The 21,533-nt window shown below is 41.3% G+C and overlaps 1 protein-coding gene across 1 annotated transcript in view; it reads right to left on the bottom strand.

Annotated features, from left to right (window-relative positions):
- Positions 1 to 20,216, bottom strand: part of CACNA1C (calcium voltage-gated channel subunit alpha1 C) — a 611,798-nt gene extending 591,582 nt beyond the window's left edge. Inside the window, 1 exon segment of the mRNA XM_070756479.1 lies at positions 20,078 to 20,216. Coding sequence (XP_070612580.1) covers positions 20,078 to 20,126 — 49 coding nt within the window. The 5' untranslated portion in view covers positions 20,127 to 20,216.
- Between the last annotated feature and the right edge of the window lie 1,317 nt (positions 20,217 to 21,533).

Below are 21,533 nucleotides of genomic sequence, written 5' to 3'. Positions count from 1 at the left end.
ATAAATAAAATAAATAAATAAATATGAACATAGTGAATGGGTACGAAAAAATGGAGACAGTAGGACAGGGATGGTAGGTACACTGGTGTGCTTATGCACACCCCTTACAGACCTCTTAGGCATGGGTTGCGCTTTATTCTCCTTTGTTGTGAAAACTCTTGACCCACTTACTCTATTTTCTTGTCCAATTTGCTACACATCTGGAGGTTAATGAGCTCTTCCCACAATGAAAGGAATGATCCGTACTAGAATTACAAATAGTCCTCGGCTTATAATCATTCATTTAGTGACCATTTCAGAGCTGAAAACAATGACTTACAATTGGGCCCATATTTATTACAATATGTAATAAATGTGTGATTCGCTTGACACCAACAAAAAAGTCATCAGTTGGGGCACAACTCATTTAGTGATGGAAGTTCTGGTCCCAATTGTTGTTGTAAGTCAAGGACTACCTGACATGCTATTTAACTTTTTCTGATATCACCTGGAGTTATGAAAATAACAAAGGTTGTTATTGAGAATAGTGAAAAAGTTTGCTCAGAGCTTGATAGCCCCAATTCACGCGGGATAAAATGCTCCTAAACCTAAACATTCCCAACCTTTAAATGAACTTTAAATGCCTTTAAAATGCCAATCACTGCTGCACAAATGAAAATGCTCACTGCTGCTGTCATTTTACTGGTTTACTGCTGCTATTTCGGATAGTCCCGCTTTCTGTATTACTGTTTTATAACTATATACTGTATATATTATGTATTACATGGAAAGGGGGGAAATGGAAACTCAGTAAATCATATCTTCTACAGTAAACAAAGCTAGACTTACACATCTATTGCTATAATGTTAAATAATTGAACCCCCCAATATTAAATATGCATGTGAAATTATATGTAAGGGGTAATGCAGCCCAACTGTCTAAATCATCCTGTGAATAGGACTTCCAGCAGTAAAATGTTCAGATGTAGAAAGAGCTGCTGGGCGATTGTGTAATTGGCAGAAAATGGGTGTCTTTCCAGATTTGTAGCATCTTTATGCTGCTGTCATTCAGTCTTAATTTATTGATTGACTGATCCCCCCCCCCAAATTTATATAGCTACCATCTCACAAAACAAGTGATGCCACAACGGGGTGATAAACTCGTGGGCTGCGGGTCAGATGTGTCATGCGCTGGCCACAGCCAGCCCCATTTTAGCAAAGGGGGGGAGTCGCAATACATGATGTGATGACAACATGATGTTGTGAGTTTGATATTCCTGTTCTATGTGGCTATTTAATCTATTTACAATATTCTTTTGTAGTTTCTAACATATAAAGTGAGAGAAGGAATCAGTGTCGGGTTCCTACCTGGTACGGGTCACACTGTGCACCGGTAGTAAAACGGGAGAGGCGTGCGCAGCTTCAGGCCGCTGGCATGTGTGTGCATGCATCTCAGTGAGATTTTGCTTTTGTGCATGAAGCAAAATTTCACAAGGGGACATGTGAGATTTCGGCAATTGTTTTGCTACCGCGCATGCGTGAAAGCAAAAAAATTGCCGAAATTGCACATGTGTGCACGCCCTTTCACAAGACTTTGCTTCCTGCACATGCGCAGAAGCAAAACCTCGCTGGGATGCATACGCGTGCACGTCAGCGACCCGAAGCTGTGCGCGTACTGGTAGCGGCGACAAGTAGCAATAAACTAGGCCTGAACTGCATTCTAATATCAAAACTATAACACAGAGAGTTAAAATATGTCAGTGGAAAGCCATACAAAAATATCATGTGATAAATGCCTTAGTATATTCTTCTATTCACAAACACACGAGCCACACTTTATAGATTCCAGATTAAAAAATATATATATATTCCAGTTTACCCCAAACCAGGTACTGTATATTCATCATTTAAAAATCAATCCCTACAATGTAACATTATATTGCAAAGTATTATAGAACATACTTCTATGGGCAATACGAAATATGCTTCACGTAACTTATAGTAAGAAATTGCAATGTAAGATGCTCAACATCCAGCAAAGCCAAAGACAAGGTCTTTGTAAACTATGTGCTAAAGCAGAGTCTGCAATTTCAAAATATATTTTAGGAAGCTTCATTATATCCACTTAGTGCTCTACTGAGCTAGGACACTCTCCAATTGCAAATGTAAACAAATAATGGCAATTACATTGCCTTTAAATAAATATTAATAAATAACCTAAAGCTTTTCTTCCTGAATGAATAAGCCATGTTCTTGAGACAGATATCAGGAAAACCCAGTGTGATGTATTAAGACAGTATAGCGGTTTCCAACCTCATACCTTTGAATGTGTTGGGAGTCCAAGACATGTAATACTGTTTCTTTACTGTTGTTGTTAACCATTGAGTCTTTTTAAAGAGACGTGCACAAATCCAATGAATCAACTCCCACAACAACCACAACACTTCATGGCTGAAGCCTCAAAACTCAAGACTGAGCCAGAGAATCTCAAATCAGATGGGAACACTTGTCTACAAATCCAATGCAAGCCACATTCACTTGATCTTTAGCCCCAAATATTTCATCTCGTAGGACTGCAATGGGGATAAAAATAGAACAATTTGCATTGCATACGGCAGTGATGGCAAACCTATGGCACAGGTGGCACACGGAGCACTATCTGCTAGCACACGAGCCGTTGCCCTAGCTCAGCTCCAACCTGCATGTGTGTGCTGGCCAGCTGTTGTTTGGCTCGTACAGAGGCTCTGAGAGGTGTTTTTGGCTTCCAGAGAGCCTCTGGGTGGGAGGGAGGAGAGTGTTTTTACCCTCCTCCGGCTCCAGGGAAGACTTTGGAACTTGGGGAGGATGAAACTCGAGCCCATTGGGCTCACCAGAAATTGGGAAACACCCTCCAGAGGGTCTCCGGGGGGTGGGGCAAACTGTTTTCACCCTCCCCAGGCATTGAAATATGGCTGTGGGCACTCACGCATGCTTGATAGCACATGGTATTTCTGCACCCAAGGAAAAAAAGGTTCAATTATTAGAGGAAAAAATGGGATACAGTGTTCCCTCGATTTTCGCGGGTTCGAATTTCGCGGAACGTCTATACCACGGTTTTTCAAAAATATTAATTAAAAAATACTTTACGGTTTTTCCCCCCCTATACCATGGTTTTTCCTGCCCGATGATGTCATATGTCATTGCCAAACTTTCATCTGCCTTTAAAAAACATTTTTTTAAATAAACTTTAGTAAATAAACATGGTGAGTAATAATCTAAATGGTTGCTAAGGGAATGGGAAATTGTAAATTTAGGAGTTTAAAGTGTTAAGGGAAGGCTTGGGATACTGTTCATAACCAAAAATAGTGTATTTACTTCCGCATCTCTACTTCGCAGAAATTCGACTTTCGCGGACGGTCTCGGAACGCATCCCCCGCGAAAATCGAGGGAATACTGTATATCAATTTTCCCAAAGAGAAGTTTCCATTGTCTCCGTCTTGCTACCCTGTCTCTCCTTGCAAAATTGAACAGAAATGTTCTCCACGTGACAATTTAGAGGCCAATAAAGTACTGCCTGTTTTTGACTCATTTATTTAATTGGGATCTCCTCATCTGGTATGTCTGTATGTATGTTTGATTTTTATAATAATGGGCTTTTAACTGTTTTTAGGATTATTATTATATGCTGTTCTATTATTGCTGTTAGCCGCCCCAAGTCTCCGGAGAGGGGCGGCATACAAATCGAATAAATAAATAAATAAATCTACCTTTAGGATTTGTGTGGAGAACAGATCACGTTCTGAGTCATAGTATGTAGAAGTATTGAAAACACAAAAGGGTTCACACCCTTTTAAGTACCAATGCAGGAAGAGTACCTGTGCAGGAGCGGCAATATTCATCCACACTACGATAGCCACAGTGGGTGGAAACACTTAGCCCAAAAGGTTAAGCAAGGATCATACTGGTTAGTAGTTTAGAAGAAGACTGCCAGGAAAGTCCATGGATGTAGACCACACTGAAACTATCCCAGAAAAGGGTGAAAGGGTGGAGTGGATAGATAAGTACATAGACAAGACAGCCGGAGAGACAGGAGTACAACTAGGAAATCTTTCTTAATCCAGAACACAGATTATGAGATCAGCCAAAAGGGTTATGCACTGACAATTTTGAAATAAGTACATTTCCGCCAGCTCATTTCCCAAATGACTTGAGACTGGCTCTCTCCCAAGCCTATCTTTAGAAAACCTCTCCCTACTAGGGAAAGTGGACGAACAAAAATCTTCTTCACTTGTAATGAGTCTTCTTGATGCAATACTTCCATCAAGAATTATCAGATACCAGGTGCCCTTTCTAGCATAAGGTAAAGATGCTTTTACAGTCTTCTCCCAGAATTGCTGATATATTTTGACGTCGGAGTAAGCAATTGGTTTGAACCTGTAAACCCAGCCAGGGAGGTCAAAAGTAATGGATGGTTGGGATTGTAGACATAACCCAGGGACAGGCAAAGTTGGCTCTTCTATGACGTGGACTTCAACTCCCAGAATTCCTGGGCCAATGATGCTAGCTCAGGAATTCTGGGAGTTGAAGTCCACGTCATAGAAGAGCCAACTTTACCTACCCCTGACCTGACCTCAGGAAAGCACCAATTTACAGGGGGTCCACTTGGCATCCATGAATCTGTCTAATCCTGCCTTGAAGCTATCAAGGCTGACAGCTGTCACGACCTCTTCTGGAAGTGAATTCCATAAACCAATGACCCTCTGGGTAAAGAAATATTTCCCTTGATTTGTCCTCACTTTCTTACCTATGAGCTTTAGGTAGCGCCCCCTTGTCCTAGTATTGTGTGATAGAGAAAATATTTTTTCTCTATCCACCTTTTCTATCCCATGCATGATTTTATACACTTCGATCAAGTCACCCATTAAACACCGTCTTCCAAGACTGAAGAGACCAAGGCGTTGCAACCTGGTATCATAAGGGAGGTGCTCCATTTCCTTTATCATTCTTGTTGCCCTTTTTTGCACTTTTTCCAGTTTCATTATGTCCTTCTTGAGATGCAGTGACCAGAACTGTACACAGTACTCCAAGTGTGGTCTCACCATCGATTTGTAGAGAGGGAATACAACACTTACCGACTTATTTTTGATTCCTCCGTACCATTTGGTAAATATCAATGAAACATCATTCTAAAACCTATTAAATAGTCTACATACACTTCCAGTTAGGATCTTAGGGCCACTCCCAAATCAATTCATTTTATAATTGCATGCTATTATCTTTGACCACACTGAATGAAATGCATTGCAACATCATAGCATTAGCTATCCTGGTATAAATCAACTTTAAAAGTATATGGAGGAAAATAATTTTCTCCTAGTTTAAATGGGGCAAAAAGTTTAGTCTTCTCTAAACAGAAAATGTTTAGACATCTAGCAGCACTAAGTAAACAGAGGATCGACATACTTAGATTTCTGAATTAAAGTGTTCTGTTGTTATGCAAACTGAATAATTCTACTTCATTTCTGCCAGTATACAGATAGCAACATAGTGCAATAAGACAGCATGGAAATATTTGGGGGTACAGTGTTCCCTCGATTTTCGCGGGTTCAAACTTCGCGAATCGCGTATACCACGGTTTTTCAAAAAATATTAATTAAAAAATACTTTGCGGGCTTTTTTTCTATACCACGGGTTTTCCCACCCGATGACATCATACATCATCGTCAGACTAATACTTTATGCAAATAAATAACAAAAAATTAATTATTGTTAATAAATAATTATGTTTATAAATATCAGGATTACTAAGTGTCTTATTCAATGGTGAATACCAGTAATAATGGTGAATACATTGTTGTTAAGGGAATGGGAAATGGTAATTTAGGGGTTTAAAGTGTTAAGGGATGGCTTGTGATAGCCAAAAATGGTGTATTTACTTCCGCATCTCTACTTCGCAGAAATTCGACTTTCGCGCGCGGTCTTGGAAATGCATCCCCCGCGAAAATCGAGGGAACACTGTATTTCAAAGTTTGTTCTACTTCTACCTTCCTAACCTTTCGATAGACATGTATGACCTCACACATCTCAACTTCCTCTACTCACAGAATACTGACACTGATCAAACATTTAAGTCAATATAAAAGCTCTCCTTAGCATGGTGGCGCTTCCCATGTTTAAATTTGGATCAAACCTCAATCTACGAACAAACACACGAAGTTAACCAAATTAATGTACTTTTACATATTTGATAGGCAATGGAAGAAAGGAGGAGAGGAAAGAAACAGGAGGGGATGGGATATAGAAAATGAGAAAGCAGATGAATAATAAACAGGAAAAAAGTTGGAGGCTAGGAATGAAGAAAAATAAGAGAGAATGCAAGAATGACAAGGGGTGTGACTCAGAAGCAGATAAATGTTGTAAAATGTTTGTAAATTACATGAGACAGAATTAAAAGAAGGTGAAATTTTGATGCTTAGTAATCTTTTTCTATCTCAGCCAGTTATCTTCAACACAATATTTTATTTTGGTTGCAGTTCTTTTCCAAGGCAATCTTTCCCCATCTCTACCTCTGGGGAGAAAAAGTCATATTTCACTTTCCGTTATTTCTCCTGTCTGCAGCAGAGAAATCTTTTGCATTCTAGTTCACAGTTATGGCCATGATGTTGTTTCCATATATGGATCTGGAATTTGAATGCAGGAACAACAGTCACCGAAGTGTAAATGGGTTCCACAGTGAAAAATCAAATATTCTGCATTTAAACCTTGAACTATAGAGATTCCTGCGGTCTGGAATAAAATTTATGGGAAGGCACATGAGCAACAGCCTGGAAACCATTACAGGTTAGATTTCAAAATTTTTGTAGAAATGTTTTTTAAAAATGCACACAGAACAAAGAGCACAGCCTCCGTATGATCAATTAGACTGCCTTGAAGAGAGAAACTCTCCAACAGTTACTTCATGCTACATAAAGCAAGTATTTTAAGATGAATCATGCATTGAAAAAGCTTATTTTGTCTGGCAAAATTGGAAATGAAATTCCAAGAAGCGTCACTTGTGCACCAATGAAGGATTACGTGTTTTGAAGGCAGGTTTTGCAAATATTCTTTGATATCCATCTGAGAAACAAACTTTTTTCTTTCCCCTTTCATCTTCTGAATAAACAATCTGCAATTTGATAAGCAACGTAAGGGCAGCTTGGTCCCTATAATATACTGTACATAGGAAGATTTGTTGACTTAATAACTTTATAAAACTACATTTATTTTATAATTATGGGGTCATGTTCAGGCTTTCAAATAGTTTTATTTTTTAAGCACCCAAAGGCACATTTTGTATATTAGAATTTAAATAATTTGCACTTCCATTTTCAGAGCATAAGTTATACCACAAAAGGCTTATTGTGGAAATAAACCCCAGTGAATACATTTTTACTGCATGAGTAAAGATGCAGTAAACATGTTGGAGAGCAATAGCATAGCAATAGCAATAGCATTTAGACTTATATACCGCTTCATAGTGCTTTGACAGCCTGCTCTAATCGGTTTATAGAATCAGCATATTGCCCCCAGCAATCTGGGTCCTCATTTTACCCACCTCGGAAGGATGGAAGGTTGAGTCAACCTTGAGCCAGTGGTGAGATTTGAACTGCTCAACTACAGCTAGCAGTTAGCTGGAATAGCCTACAGTGCTGCACTCTAACCACTCCGCCACCCCAGCACCCCAACAGATAACTGTTTGGTAGCAGGAGATGGTGTAGAAGATTATGACTTATTATGGAGAATTTTCATCTTTTAAAAATGGTTGGTGCCAACTTTTTTTTCAAGACTGTTCTTTCAATTTTACATTTGTACTTCAGAATCAAATATTCATCCTCATCAGGCTAATCTAGTTCAGGAGCTTGCATTTCTGAGTCCTGCTATTAAAAACTTTCCAATGCTCTATGTACATTACTGCCAGTGTAATATAATGAGCCGAGATAGCGCAGTGGGTAGAGTGCAGTATTGCAGGCCACTAAAGCTGACTACTAGATCTGCAGGTCAGCGGTTCAAATCTCATCACTGGCTCAAGGTTGACTTCAGCCTTCCATCCTTCCAAGGTGGGTAAAATAAGGACCTGGATTGTGGGGGCAAAATGCTGGCTCTGTTAAAAAGTGCTATTGCTAACATGTTGTAAGCCGCCCTGAGTCTAAGAAGAAGAGTGGCATTAAAAAAAAATCAAATAAATCAAGTAAGTAAGTAAGTAGTCCTTGACTTACAACTGGTTACTAAATGAATGGTCAACATTTCTTTTTATTTATTTTATTAATTGGACTTATATGCCGCCCCTTTCCAAGGACTCGGGGCAGCATATAAGTCCAACATTACAATGGACTTCCCAAAAAGGTATTGTACTCATGACCCTGTTCCAAAGTTTTGACATCCCTCCCATTGTCACATGACCTCATCTTGGGTGCTTGGCAACCAGCCTGCATGTATGTCCATTTGCCGTGCCCCATAGTCATATGACTTATGATTTATGATGGTTTTGCCAGAAACCACTGTTTATTTACAGTTTTCAGCAAAATCTGGCTCCTAGCGAACGACTGGTTAACGGTGTCAGACACCAGAAATCAAGAACCAAGGTTATAGAAATTAGTACAAATTTAATCCATGCTAGTTCTACAAGATTCTGAACAACTAACGGACAAGGCAAATTGGCAGTAGATAAGAGTCAATGGAATTCAAGGAGGGTTGGCCTTCGATCTCTTGTGGGTATGAAGGACTGATAGTGTGCTTGATCCCTCTTTTGGTCATTTCCTACAGACTGCTGTGGAAAAGGTCATAAAAACAGGTCCAATCATTTTACAACTCTCGTGACTTATGACCATAATTTCCAGGCTCAATTACAGTCAAAAGTCAAGGACTACTTCTATGTTAGATTCCATATTAGATAGAATCTAGGGCTTTAATTAAAAAAATAAATTATCAAACAACCTCATATTCAGATTCGGTTTTCTCTGTCATATACTGTATTTGAAACCCTAACTATGTAAGTGTTTTATTCAGTACTGTTGTTGTTTTCCTAGTTAATAATCTTCACCATGGGCAAGGAAATGTGAACTCCATATTACTGTAACTTTAATTTTGAGAGTAAGAGAAAGTTAGAGTATTCAAATTACTCCTAATGTGCCACAAGTTTTATTTTAACACGAGAACAGTCTCAATCTTAGACCTCCACATCTCTATCCAAATAATAATATGGATTTACAGGTACAGAATAATTCTTTTGGATAATAGTTTCATGAAATGTTTCACCAAATGCCCTGCTTTGTTGTAAAAGCCAGTTAGCCAAATTCATAGACAATACATCACCAATCAGTGCACAAACTAGATTTTTCCAGATTCACACAACATGTCATAGGTAATCCTCAATTTATGACCACTGGAACTAGATTATTAAAATTAAAATGGCTTGCCTTCAAAAGTTGTGGGTATTCCAATTACTGGAGGTTTTAAAGAAGATATTAGTTAGTCGTTTGTTCAAAATGGTATGGAGCCTTGATGGTGAACCTATGGCATGCATGCTACAAGTGGCAAACAGAGCCATATTGGTGGGCATGTGAGCTCTGATCATGCATGTTGGCCAGCTGATTTTCATGCCTTCTGGGCCCACTAGGAGTCAGGAAACAGCCTGTTTTCAGCCTCCAGAGGAGTGGGAAGGCCCATTTTTTGCTCTCCCCAAGCTTTGGAACCTTTCTGGGAGCATGGGGAGGCCGAAAGGTTGAGAACTGCTACTATAAATTAAAAATCCCAAAGGGGGTGTGTGTGTGAAAAAAACAGAAAACAGGAAAAAAATTCACCAATCTTGCGTCTTGGAACAATTTGGCACGGAGTGACTGCTTGCTTACATCAATAAATAGCTGAATGTGTTGGATTAAAATCTTAAAATAAACATTTCCTAGAGATACTGTAGTCCTGCAGGGGGGTTCAGAGGTAATGATTGAAAAATAATAAGTACACAACTGAATTACAGTCAATAAAATCATAGCACTAAACAATCTTAGCAATTGTTATATTTCATCACAGGTTAAAACCCTACCAAAAAAAGTTATTTTAAAAAAAGTGACCCATATAGATTTGCCATTCTTCCTCCCACATCCCAACACACTACAGCCTTGGAAGAACTGAGCTCTGAATTTTCCGTCTGAATTCTTAAATCCCAATGAACTCTGGGAGGGATAAAATGAGGAAGGGATAAAATCAGTGGCACAGTGGATTGCTTGCAGAAATATTTCAGCCCGTCTTTAGCCAGCAAAGGTATTTTTCAGTTTGGAAATCAAAGCAGAGAAAGAGATCACCTTCAATAAGGAAACCAGTGCATTTTTTTTCTAAACCTCTCACAGAATTCTTCATGAAGCCCTTAAGGGATTTAAATATAGTGACCACTAGAGGAGAAATTGTAGGAGAACCAATTAGAAGAACTCTTAGATAGTTGCTTAATCTAAATAAAGGCTCTGGTGAGCATGCTAGCTATTCCTTTTAAGGTTAGCTGAAAGCTGCATAGCCCCTTCAAGGGATTGCTCCTTGGATGCTATACATCTGTGATTTTAAAAGAATTTTAAAATATAGCAGCGGTTCACTTTTAACCACATCCTGATTTTAAAACTGCTATATAGGATACTTTCAGTTTGCTGCAGGTTTTACTACTTATTTCTTTCCTCTTCTTTTTTTGATTTTTTTATATATTGAACTTTTCCCCATATGTTGTTGAGGGAAAAATCGTTAATAACACTAGTTCTTGTAGCTACATTCTGAACAAAAGACCTATTCTGGTTTTATTGGAAATATAGAAAATATAAGGGAGGAAATTCTCTTCTACCTTTGTTCCCGCAAACCAAAAGACTGATTCTCATCCTTTTCAAAGATCTCTATTTTTCAATACTAATCTTCATCATTGCCACTGCTACCCTCACCACCAGATGGCTGGGAACCTCAATATTTAAACTTCTGAATGCTGTTACTAAAGAATGGGAGCAGAGTACCAACCAACAGCCCCCTATGTAATATTACAGCAAACAAGATTCAAAGGCCTATTGATGGGTATATTGATAATGAATGACAGAAATAAAATGGATTTAAAATTAATTTGACATGTTCAAGATATCATACTTCACGATATGGGCTCGTTTTCTAGAATAAAAGGAATACAAGAGAAAAAAAGAATCTTGCCTTTTTAGAACAGTTGATTCTGATTATGCTAGACTAGAGCATGCAACAAAGTCCAAATCAAAAGTTGGTGCAAATTCAATTGGGAGTTATTTCCGGGTGAACATTTATTATTTATCACATCTACATACAGTATATCAGTGTTTCCCAACGTGGCAACTTGAAGATATCTGGACTTCAACTCCCAGAATTCCCCAGCCAGCATTTGCTGGCTGGGGAATTCTGGGAGTTGAAGTCCAAATATCTTCAAGTTGCCAAGGTTGGGAAACACTGCAGTATATAACAGTTGTATCTTTATTATGGATATAAAACAGTATTCCTGTTCTGTCTGGGTTCCCCCAGACGCCAACACCAACTAAAAAGAGTAGCCAGACACGCTGGTAAAAAGCAAAGTCATTTTATATCTTTGAAAACAAACACAGATAACAAAAACTGTTCTTACAAACTGGAATGCTGTGAAGCTTCACAGAAGAGTCACGACGGCCAGACAATACAACAGGCTTCTTGCTGGCACACACACCACTGTAGATAATAAAACCCACGCCTCCCCCAAGTTTTCAGCCTTCGAGGCCACAAGCCAGAATCAGAGACGCCAAGGATCGAAGCAAGGTCACAGGACTCCCAAAAGATAACTCTCCACAATACAGGAAGGGCGGGCCTGCCTTTTCAACCTTTCTGAGGAGAAGCACACCCAAACCCAGCTGTTGCCTATTAGAGATGGAAATACCTGGCTAATTGTCCCCTTCGTTGTGCTGCCCTTCTCTGCCTCATATCGATGATGGCTTGTGCGTTCTCATCTAATGACTCCAGGCTACTCGCTGGGGAGAGCTCCCCCCCCCGGGGGTCTCAGGCTGTTCCCCCTCCTCCTCGTCGTGACATTCCTCTTCCCCGTCTGCCTGGTCCTCCTCCTCCTCCTGTTCCTCGTCCTCCCCCTCTGAGCATGGAGCCGGCAGAGTTCCAGCCGTTCCCTGAGGAGCCTCAGACTGAATCACAACAATTCCAAAGGAATGACTCCAATATTAGAGAAACAAGAAGTGTCTACCCTAAAAATAAAGCTGCCAGCTTCAGATCAATAAATGGTTATTAGTAAAGACCACTGTGGTTTCTTCTCCCCATCTCTTCTCATTCTCTGTTATAATTAAAACAGCAATATAGGCTAAGAGAATCTCAACATAGCAGGTAATTTCAAAATGCCTTAATGGATGCATTAGATCAGGACTTCCCAGACCAGTGATGGCGAACCTATGGCACGGGTGCCACAGGTGGCATGCGGAGCCATATCTGTTGGCACGCGAGCCATTCCCCTAGCTCAGCTCCAATGTGCATGTGTGTGCCAGCCACCTGATTTCTAGTTGACACAGAGGCTCTGAGAAGGCAGTTTTGGCTTCCAAAGAGCCTCAGGGGGGATGGGGGAGGGTGTTTTCACTCTCCTCCGGCTCCAGGGAAGCCTTTGGAGCCTGGGGAGGGTGAAACATGAGCATACTGGGTCTACCAGCAGTTGGGAAAACAGGTCATTTCCAGTCTCCAGAGGGCCTCCGGTGCATGGAGGAAGCCATTTTCATCCTCCCCAGGCATTGAATTAGGGGTGAAGGCACTCGCACAAGCACAATAGCACACTCTTTCGGCACCCAAGGGAAAAAAATTCACCATCACTGCCCCAGACCCTGGCCTATTTGAAACTTGGCCCAAAGAGTGGGGGGCCGGAACTCCCATGTATAGCTCAACTTGTGCAAGCAGTGGACTGGGGAGGCACTTGTGTATGTGCACCAGCCCGCCACTTGTGCAAGTTGAACTGCATGCTAACGTGCCAGCCCACCACTCACACAAGGGCTGTGTTTCATGTACATGTGTCCAGTTCCCCTTTTCCCTCACTCCAAGCCAGGCTGTCAAGCCACAAAGATTGGGGACCACTACATTAGATTGCAATGTTGACTTAATATTGTTTACAAGCTGTTTTGATTCTTGTGGTTAAGGGTAGGAACCAGGAGACTGTGACTTCTAGTTCTGCCTTAGGTATGAAGGCCAGCTGGGTGACTTTGGCCCAATCACTCACTCTCAGCCCAATTTACCTCAGGAGGTTGTTATTTGAAGAGAAAAGAGGAAGATGATGATGCACTACATAAGTTCACCATCTTGAATTATGTGTAAACACAATAAAGGTGGAATACATACATAAATGAAGTAATGCTGCTACTGAACTATTTCTGAAAATTAGAATATTGACATAGAAACATAGAAACATAGAAGACTGACGGCAGAAAAAGACCCCATGGTCCATCTAGTCTGCCCTTTTACTATTTCCTGTATTTTATCTTACAATGGATATATGTTTATCCCAGGCATGTTTAAATTCGGTTACTGTGGATTTACCAACCACGTCTGCTGGAAGTTTGTTCCAAGGATCTACTACTCTTTCAGTAAAATAATACTTTCTCATGTTGCCTTTGATCTTTCCCCCAACTAACTTCAGATTGTGTCCCCTTGTTCTTGTGTTCACTCTCCTGTTAAAAACACTTCCCTCCTGAACCCTATTTAACCCTTTAACATATTTAAATGTTTCGATCATGTCCCCCCTTTTCCTTCTGTCTTCCAGACTATACAGATTGAGTTCATTAAGTCTTTCCTGATACGTTTTATACTTCAGACCTTCCACCATTCTTGTAGCCCGTCTTTGGACCCGTTCAATTTTGTCAATATCTTTTTGTAGGTGAGGTCTCCAGAACTGAACACAGTACTCCAAATGTGGTCTCACCAGCGCTCTATATAAGGGGATCACAATCTCCCTCTTCCTGCTTCTTATACCTCTAGCTATGCAGCCAAGCATCCTACTTGCCTTTCCTACTGCCCGACCACACTGCTCACCCATTTTGAGACTGTCAGAAATCACTACCCCTAAATCCTTCTCTTCTGAAGTTTTTGCTAACACAGAACTGCCAATGCAATACTCAGATTTAGGATTCCTTTTCCCCAAGTGCATTATTTTACATTTGGAAACATTAAACTGCAGTTTCCATTGCTTTGACCATTTATCTAGTAACGCTAAATCATTTACCATATTACAGACCCCTCCAGGAATATCAACCCTATTGCACACTTTAGAGTCATCGGCAAATAGGCAAACCTTCCCTACCAAACCTTCCCCTATGTCACTCACAAACATATTAAAAAGAATAGGACCCAGAACAGACCCTTGTGGCACACCGCTTGTAACCTGTCTCTGCTCAGAATACTCGCCATTAACAATAATTCTCTGATGTCTATGCTTCAGCCAGCTTGAAATCCACTGAACTATCCAGGGATTAAGTCCAATCTTCACTAATTTATCTATCAGCTCTTTATGTGGAACCGTATCAAAGGCTTTGCTGAAGTCCAGATAGGCAATATCCACGGCATCACCTTGATCCAACACCTTTGTGACATAGTCAAAGAACTCTATGAGATTAGTCTGACACGATTTGCCTTCAGTAAAGCCATGCTGATTTGGGTCCAATAAGTTATTGTTTTTTAGATGCTGATTTATCCTCTTTTTGAGTAGAGTCTCCATCATTTTAACTACATAATATCATATCATGTAAGAGGCAGAATTCCTGGGCATTTCACTAACACAGCACATTTGTAACCTGTGTTAAAGTTAGTAGAAAAATGCAGCAATCATTTTATTAGATGGATTCATTTCTGGAAAACTCTCTTAGTAATACAAGAAGAGGGAAGTGGGGAACCAAAATGGTATGCTAAAACTAGCAGCTTTAAGGTATAAACACAAGATGACTCAGTCTTAAAACTTAATTATCATCAGTCAGGAACCTGTATGGTTTGAATCTGTACAATTCATTAAAAAAGATGGGAATACAACTAAATCAATCTTTATTATGGTCACAGACCAGCAAATCAGATTATATGCCTCCAGTATAGTGTCATGGAATAAAATATCTTTCCTGACTTAAAGACATGGCAATAATTTCCAGAAGAAAGAAGACAAAACACTAATAGCGATTGCTGCCTGAGGAATTCGAGTATGAATCTGCTAAAGCAGGGTGAACTGAACAATGTCCAGTGATGAATGGTAAGCCATTTGGACGCCTTGGCATTAATCAACAGGCGGCTTAAAAGATCCTGTCTAGGTGGAATTGATGACCAGCTGCAAGTGCTCATTTGTGTTAATTATTATTAACTTGCCTTGAATTATATGCTGAGAAATAGATGTTCTATCAGGGAAGGAAAAGGCAGTAGTAAACCTTGGGGTCATTTCCTACCAATAATGGCATGTCTGCACTACTATAAACCTGTACCAGTTTTAAATTACTTGGGCCATCTTGGTTCCCTGTTATACTGTAATCAAGATTATTGAGAACAGTAGATTAATGAAGCTATACATCCTTGGTATCTGTGACAGAAATAAAATCTTTAGGGTTCACATAGGTAGAAAATATGGTTTTAAATCAATATAAGTCTATGATTTAGATGCACTGTTGGCTATACTGTACTACATTAAGAACTTCTTACTGTAGCTCTACAAACACTGAGCACCACCTTATGGCAGAATCAGAACCCACGCAGCACCTTTTTCGTCATCTTTTAATCCAGCATGAAAATATTTGTTGTTGCCCAGCCCAGCCCTTTCCCAGCTATCAATGTCACTGCCAACACTATGTAGTCAAAATCTGTAAAGAATTCATACTATGCATAATTTGAAACCATGCTATGCCATCTAAATGTTACTGCCTGATTTGAAGGTAATCATATTCACATATAGTTTCCTGCAAACCAAATGTCCACATTCAATTCCCCCCCATATTACTCCCCTATGCTTCCGTTAAAGTGCAAATAATTCCAATTTGTATCTAAGAGAATGAATAATCTCACTAATTTGAATTGAATAATTTGTTTATGTTTTTTAAAATTATTTTTATTTAAGTTTTTCAACAGAATTATAAACAGTACACATTTAAAGAAGATTTAAAGAAGAAACAAAATAAGAAAGTGAAAAAGAAATATGGAAAGAAGGAAAAGGAAGAGGAAAAAAGGCATGCCATCTTTTAAAAAACAATTATTATATTTTACCTTCTGTAAGGTTATATCCTACTTTCCTTCTTTCCATAAAGTATCCTTTTTAATAACCCAAGTCCCAAAATCAAGTTCATTGTTCTTTTTTTCAGCAGAAAGTATCTAAGAAGCTTCCTTACTAATAAATGTAGTTATTGATCTTTCTCTAGTCAAAAAATGTTGCCATCTCTGCTAGTTCTGTCATCTCAATCAACCAATCCTATTTTGAATGTGTTTTATGGGCCATACCCAGCAAACATTCACATAAACCATCATACTGAACAATAAAATCAATTATTGGTACTTGGAGAGATAACAAAGAGAGATGATTAAACAAAGAGCCTAACTTAAAAACAAAAGAAGGATAAATTCAAGCAGCTTCTTCTAATACTACAGTACTACTGTTGTATTAAGAGAACAAGCCATTAGCTGAGTCTTATTTATTGTCAGATTTTGAGGAGCAATATATATATATAAACTAAATCAGGAAAACACAAAAAATAAAGAGTACATTCATTGTTGGTTAAGAAAAAAAAGCTGTTTTAGCTCACATCAAAGCACTTCAGTTTATAGCCAGAGAGTTACTCTGGTTGAGAAAGTCAAATAAATAGGGCCTTCTCTATATGTAATTCAATGCTATTGCACAAGTTTTTGCGGCAATCTAAGGAGTCATTGCCCTTCTAAAGAGTGATGGCAAGTGTAACATAGGACAATCTAGTACTCTCAAAATAGAATTTTCTAAAAAATCAAATAGGGTTGCTGGATATTCCTTCTATTTCAATTTCTCAATCCCTTTTTTAACTCAGTTGCTCTAATTACACTAATTTATCCTAAAATTAGTTTGGGGTTCTGTTTTTCACTATCATCACTATAAATCTACACCTTGGCTTTGGCCCAAAATACAAGGGTTCCAAGATAATTGGAGGGGGGAAGGTGCATAAGGACAATAATTGCTTAAAGCAGAACAAGGGTTGGTAATGAAGATTCAAAGAGGCTTAAACAAGTTCCCCCCAAAATGTTTTATTTCAGAAATGGTCCCTTACTCATTAATATTATTAGCCTCAGCTCAGCCCTGTGACCAGGGAAAAAAATACAAATAATAGGCTTTCCTCCCATATTTTCCACTTTAAAAGTATTGCTTTTTTTTGCCTTGCAGCGACAAAAATTAATCTGCAGTGAGAGATGTCAAACCTATTCCATACGTGTTATATAATCATTGCAGCTGGTAAGTACTGTAGGGAGTTCAGTTCAGTTGCCATAGTATTTGGCATATTGCTATGGAGCTGAGTTTTGATCTACTTATCATTACCATTGGCAGCAGCAAAAGAGACCCATATATTCTTGCTTGGCAGACACATATGGGCTTAAGATGGCAAAATGCAAAAATAGAACCTTGCACCAAATAAAACACAGTGTTTATTAGGATAAAATTCTTGTGATTTTTCAGTTCTGCATGTAACGGGAAGGTGTACATATCCTTATTACTTAGATTTCCTCCTCCACTAAATTTCTTTAGGGACAATGAGAAGAGAGGTCATGCAAACATGCTTTTTGTTCCGATAAAATGAACACAACAAGCTGCCTTAGAAGAGAAACTGCTTTGTTTTTTGTTTGTTTGTTTGTCTGTCTGTCTGTCTGTCTGTCTGTCTGTCTGTCTGTCTGTCTGTCTGTCTGTCTGTCTGGTTCAGTGCAACCGATTCTGGCTGGCTGGTCCTTCAAGTGAGAGTGTACTACAAATTCCATCTGGCAAGGGATGATGGGAGCTAAATAGTACTGAGCAGGGCCACACTAAGTCTCAAGCAAACCCCTTTCCAGGTTTGGCTATCCAAGAGGCAGGGGTTTTGAATAAACCTAAAGTAGGGAACACCGTCATCACCTCATCCAAAGGTTGTCCGCCTGTGACAGCCACAGAGCAAATACCAGGAGTAACTCTGTTCCAATAGTAGGGGTGGTGAAATGAGGAGGCAGAAATCAAAGGCCGCAGGAATGAGCCAGGGGAGGTTGGTCTTCCCACAGGACCAATAAACTACCTTTTGGTAAATAACCCCCCACTCCATAATACCCTGCAACCTGCTTGTGTTTTAGACAAAGCTGTTGAAACAAGGATGCCCACAAGAACACACAAGCAAAGAGAGATGGCACTTCAGTTCCTAAACTAATAATTTTAAGCGCTTCCATCCAAGAATGAGGGGCGCTGTGCCCAGGGTTCAAAGGGCAGCTTACTTAAGAGGTGTTGCAGGAAGAAGGAAGGGAGAAAAAGTTTTGAGTTTTCCCTTCTCCTCCCCACTTTTTTAAAAAAAATACATTTTTCCACCAATGCTTCTCAAAATAATGTTAAAAAGGTTAAGCTTCCTTTTAAAGTATCCTCTCCAAGGAAAATAGCATCCCCAAACTAGAGTTCATTTTTAAAAAATCTATGCACTGCCCAAGGTTTCAGGGTCTCACTCTTGACTATAAAATAATAAATAAATAAATAAAATCACAGCTCTCTTGTCTTGCAACTGGGAGACTTCAGCCAAGGAGATGGCCTAAAAAAACATGCAATTACTACTGCTTACCTTGGCTAGAGCTGTTCTCCACGTTAGGGTCCCATTAAAAAAGGGGAGGTTGTTAGTCCCATATTTCTACACATAGTTTGTATTTATTATATTGTACACCGCCCTGAGTTGCTTTGAGAAGGGTGGCATGCATATATATATGGATAGGTAGGTAGGTAGGTAGGTAGGTAGATAGATAGATAGATAGATAGATAGATAGATAGATAGATAGATAGATAGATAGATAGATAAATGCAGGTGAGAGGAATGTAGGGAAGAATCAAGACCCTCTTTTCTGAAGGTTTTTTGGACTGTCCCTTCACTCCCATCTGACACCCACCCCCACCCTCTTTTAGAAGACTGTCAGTGGATAAATATCTTGCTCTAGAAAAAAGAGTTACCATTCAAACACACACACACCTTTTCCCCCCTTCAAATTTAAGGCTTATCAGTTCCCACACCCTAACTTGATTAGGCCCCCATCCTTTCGCCTCCATCCTCAGGGGAGGGTCAAAGCCATCCTGAAGAGTTAAAAGTAGAGGGGGGGCTGAAGTAACTAGCTTGGGGTCGCAAATCCTGGGTGTGAATGTGGTGTGTTTGGGGTTTTTTTTAAACCTGGCCCGGAATGCCGCCATCACCATTACAAATAATAATAATAATAATAATAATAATAATAATAATAATAATAATAATAAATAATAATAATAATAAAGCTCGTCAGGGCAAAGAAGTGGGGCAGGGAAAACAGCCCAGCGGTCCAACTCCGCCGCCGCCACCACCCCTGCCCCAAGTCGGCGGCCACCCCTCTTTGCCACTCCTGAGGAACAAGTTGCCTCAGCTGAATCTCGCGAGCCAAACCTGGCTAATAAGGCGCGTGAGGGGGGGGGGAGTGTGTGTGTGGGAGGGAAGGGCGGGGAAGCTGAGGCGCCTGGCGTTCGTTCCCCCGGCGCCCCTCCACTCCGGCTTGGAAGGTTTCTACGTGAAATGTCTCTGCTCGAGCCCACGCTCGCAGGAACATCCTCCCGCCCTTCCCTTCCTCTCCCGCTTCGGCCCCCTCAGAGCGACTTCTCTCAGCAGGTGAAGCGGCGGGGAGGAAAGGAAGGAGGGAAAGGAAGGCTTTCTTGGGGGGGGGGGACCGGCGCCCTATATATTTTATTTATTCATTGGCTTTCTACGCCGCCCCTCTCCGAAGACTCGGGGCGGCTCACACGATAGGAAAAACGTCACATTGCAATCAAATGAATCCAATAAAATTAAAACTACGCGATTAACTAAAATTCCCTAATTGCATTTTTAAAAAATCCATATATTCTTAAACTGCCCCCCGGCCTTACCTTGGTGGTTTTCTTCTGGAATGTACATCCTCTCGTTTTCATTGACCATTGAATAAAGTAAAAGAGGAACGGAGAGGACCGGTAGCCAACAAGAATAAATCACCCGAGTCGGAGAGTTCTCTGTGTGTGTTTTTTTTAATTCCTCCAAATCCCCCAAAACAGCCGAGATCGCTGGCGGCGGCGGCGGCGGCAGGAGGTGGTGATGGGGGAAGCAGTTCAAGGAAGAAACCCCCGGAGCTGCTGCGGCGATTCAATTCCCCCGCTCGGTTTTATTACCTGATCCCCATGATTGCATCGAAGCCCAAACCCCGATTCGCTCCGACCTCGCCTCCTTTAGTACAATTGCAAAGCATCCTCGCCAGAGAACATCCGGGCTCCCCTGCCCAAGAAATTCAGCGCACCGGCGGCGGTGGGGACCGACTCGAAGAAGCGCGGGGCTCTCTTGCCGGTCTCGCTTCTTTCCTCCCTCCCCCGGTTCTCCTCGGCTTTGCAAAGCGGGAAGCTCCGGGCGCGGGAAAGCGACGCCGACGATGGGAGTGGAAAAAAGGGGCGAAGGAGCATCCCCCCGAGAAGGGCGGGAATGGGGGGGAAATGTCCGGAGGGTTGAAATGTCACTCGCCCCAAGTCAAGATCCAGGAACTAGGAAAGGCGAGCGAGCAGGCGTGGAGGGGGGGAAGAACCGGGCGGCAGCGAAGGCTGGAAAGGCGGTGGCGAGCAGCTGCTTCTCCCTCTTCCGAGCCAACGCCGTGCGCTCTGCTGGCAGGGAGCTTTTTCTGCAGAGAGGAAGACCGCTTAGTCCCAGCCCCTCAGTCCCCCGGCAGAGCTAGCGCGCCTCCCCTCCCTCCTGCCTCCCTCGCAGGCAGACAGAACGAGACTGGACGGCCCTGCTTGGCGAACTGCTCCAGATGTGTTGAGACCAGCGGCCGGGCAAAGAGAGCGCTGCCGCCCCGCCGTCCCTCGGCTGGGTTGTTGGGTGTGCGTGTGTTTTAAGGGACCGCCAGACTTGAGGGGAAAACTTTCACCTGCCTCCCGCGACAGGTCCGCTTTGGCCTCGGCTGCCCGAGCTCGCGCTTGCCGGTCCCCTTTCCCACAGACATGACGTCAAAGGCGGCGAGCGGGATCTTGGCTTGCCTGGGAAAAAAGTGGGGAGGGGGCGTCGTAGACGGAATACGAAGGGGGGAAAGGGGGGAAGATTGGATGGGGGACCCCGCGGTGAGAGAGTCTCCCCCCTAAAGCAGGACTCGGCGGAGGCACACATCCCCTCCCCGCTTTTCTCCACTTAGCCCTCCCGTTTCATTTTTCTAAGCCTCCCTCCTTCCCACAAAGCCACCCGCAGTTTCTCCCCTGTGTGTTTGGAGCGCGAGGATTATGTGAACTGGCGGGGGGTGGGGGGAAGCGGTACGGAGTAAACCTTGAGTAATAACTACTGTGTGCGCGCTAAAGACCCGAGTTGGCG

Source organism: Erythrolamprus reginae, chromosome 6 (assembly GCF_031021105.1).
Source record: "Erythrolamprus reginae isolate rEryReg1 chromosome 6, rEryReg1.hap1, whole genome shotgun sequence".
Lineage (NCBI taxonomy): Eukaryota > Metazoa > Chordata > Lepidosauria > Squamata > Dipsadidae > Erythrolamprus > Erythrolamprus reginae.
Note: the sequence above shows the minus strand (reverse complement) of the source record. Positions and strands in the feature narration are given on the sequence as shown.